This window comes from Propithecus coquereli, unplaced genomic scaffold, assembly GCF_000956105.1.
Source record: "Propithecus coquereli isolate 6110/MARCELLA unplaced genomic scaffold, Pcoq_1.0 Scaffold167, whole genome shotgun sequence".
Lineage (NCBI taxonomy): Eukaryota > Metazoa > Chordata > Mammalia > Primates > Indriidae > Propithecus > Propithecus coquereli.
The window spans coordinates 2,936,434-2,939,131 of NW_012141302.1; the positions used below are offsets into that span (position 1 = coordinate 2,936,434).

The following is a 2,698-nucleotide window of genomic DNA, read 5'->3' on the forward strand; positions in this document are numbered from 1 at the left end:
ATTTAAAGGGTACCTTTGTATTACCATGGTGAAATTAATTCTAGGAGTCATGTTTTTAAATTTTGAAATAATACTATTGAATGGTTTCCTTACATTGTCATTATGTTTTTGCCCTTTATTCTCTATATGCATAAAATAGACTCCAGATAGGAAGTGGCTAATTTTTGATGGACCAGTAGATGCAGTATGGATTGAGAATATGAATACTGTATTGGATGACAACAAAAAGCTATGTCTGATGAGTGGAGAGATTATTCAGATGTCACCACAAATGAATCTTATTTTTGAACCGATGGATTTAGAAGTTGCTTCTCCTGCCACTGTAAGTTCCCCACTTTGACATCTTCTTATAAATTGTGAAATGTTATATATGTATCTATTAGGAGCTTTGACTTTAAATTAAAAATATTAGTAGAATTGATTTTAAGAGCGATCTGTGATTCTCAAATAATATACGTATCTGTTAACATACTTTGACAAATTTAACAGGATGTTTTCCTCTTTGTTTAGGATCATTTGGTAAAGTTATACAAAAAAATTAAGAACATGAAATTATATAAAATTAAGCTTTTTTCAAGACTTTTTTGAATATCGTAAAAAACAGATGTGCCAAGTCATATTTCTTTTATAGACATTGCCTTGATGGTAAACAATTGTTTTTCCAGGTTTCCAGATGTGGTATGATTTACATGGAGCCTCACATGTTAGGCTGGAGACCACTGATGTTGTCTTGGGTGAATCTGTTACCTGCCTCAATTAGTGCTATTCAGAAGGAGTTTATAATAGGCTTATTTGACAGAATGGTCCCTGTTTCTGTTGAATTTATTAGAAAGCATACAAAGGTAAGAGGAATGGAAGTTTTAAGATTAAAAAAAACCTGGAAAACTCAAAGCAGCCAAATATATCAATTTTAATGCTTTTATTATCAACTAAGAGATATTTAAAATATTTCTTAACTAATTTGACTAAACTTTTTTCTGATTATTAATAAAATGACATTAAATCACATAATTATTCTTTAAAAATAGTTTAAGTGAAGCATCTTAGAGTTTGAGAAAATATTATTGGTGCTAATCTTTTCTTTCTTAAAAAAAAAAATCTCAAAGGCCTACATAACCACATCTGGGTAAAGACAAACAAACCAAACAAAACCCAGATGTTACATGTTATTTCTTATTTCTGATGGGTCTGTTGTATTTCAAATAATTTCCATTTTTACAATTTTCTTTATTATCTAAAGTTCCTAAAATAAGCCAGGCCCTGGTAGAAGGATTGGAAAGAGGTCCTAAAGTAGGCAGATCCATTTTTCTTTCTTTCAATACACACTTAGGGGTGGGGCAGGGAGAAAGTAGAGGGAGAAAAGTGACAACAGGAGTTTACATAGCACTAGCGAGGCTCTTAAACTCTCCAGCTGGAACTTACAGTGCAAGTATGCTCAGTTTCTGCTTTGGGAGATGTTCACCAAAGGTCTTGTAGAATGACTTTGGCTCTGGAACAAATGTAGGGGAAATAGGGCTGATATTTCTCCTGCTGTTGAAGAGATAATAGAAGAGCCTGAGACAGAAGTTTGGCTCAAGGTAGGTGTTTGGAAAATGCAATTTCAAACCATGTTAATGTGGATTACCTAAAGGAAAAATCCAGAGGAAAAAAGAAGAAATCAAAAGGTAGAATCTCAGTGATTTAGACAAGGGAGAGGGAAGAGGGAAGAACATCTTAAGAAGGAAACAGTCAGTATTATCAGATACTACTAAGAGGTCAGGTGAAGGCAGGAAAGGGCTGACATAAATCCCTGGAATTTGGCAATTGAGTAGATCATGAGGGAACCCTGGCAAAAGTACTTGAGGAGAGAGACAAGGGCACTTAAACACCTCTGTTTGCAGAATATGGAGACACTGAGACAATGGGTGTAGATGGTCTCCAACCTTTTGGCACCAGGGACAGATTTCATAGAAGACAATTTCAATTTTTCCACGGCCAGGGTGGGAGGCAGAGCTCAGGCGGTGATGCAAGCGATGGGGAATGGCTGTAAATATGCTCACTGGCCCGCAGCTCACTTGCTCACCTCCTGCTGTGCACCCCCTCCATTCCTAAGTTTCAGGGAAGACAATTTTTCCACGGACAAATTGGAGGGGTGGGGGAGGGGGGAGAGGCAGAGCTCTGCAGCCAGGTCCCTAACAGGCCACGGACTGGTACCAGTAAGCAACACATGGCTTGGGAGCCACATGTGTAGACCGCTCTCTCAAGAAGTTTGGCACTATAAAATATGTTGTAGATAAGAAGCAATCATGTTTTGAAAACAGTTAAACATGTATGAACTGAGGGTCATAATAAAATAAGCTACAGGGTTTTTGTTGTTTTGTTTTTTTTCTGGAATTGTCAGAGAATTTAGATATTACAAATAAATTAATTTTCCATGTGACTAGAACTTAACCCTGTCTGTAGCAAAACACAAAACATTTAATGCAAGTTTTCTAAAATGTTCTATATGCACTTTTATCCTCTGTTGAGGAAATTATGAATGCCTGTTATTTACTGTGCAGTAGTAATAAGTATCTGCCTTATTTGTAGTAATAACTACCTGTAGTTTAGTGTTGCATCATAACATTTAATGCCGTCCTTAGTCAGAAACTCAGCTGACATTTCTGTTTGCTTGTACCGGGGCAGAGGCTGGATATGAAGTCAGCTGCTTCTAATCTTC

General features: G+C 36.4%; 1 protein-coding gene across 1 annotated transcript in view; it reads left to right on the plus strand.

Annotated features, from left to right (window-relative positions):
• Nucleotides 1-2,698, plus strand: part of DNAH7 (dynein, axonemal, heavy chain 7) — a 233,491-nt gene that overhangs the window by 104,380 nt on the left and 126,413 nt on the right. Inside the window, exons 29-30 of the mRNA XM_012641642.1 lie at nucleotides 140-322; nucleotides 666-842. Of these exons, the coding sequence (XP_012497096.1) occupies nucleotides 140-322; nucleotides 666-842 (360 nt within the window). The remainder of the gene's footprint in view (nucleotides 1-139; nucleotides 323-665; nucleotides 843-2,698) is intronic.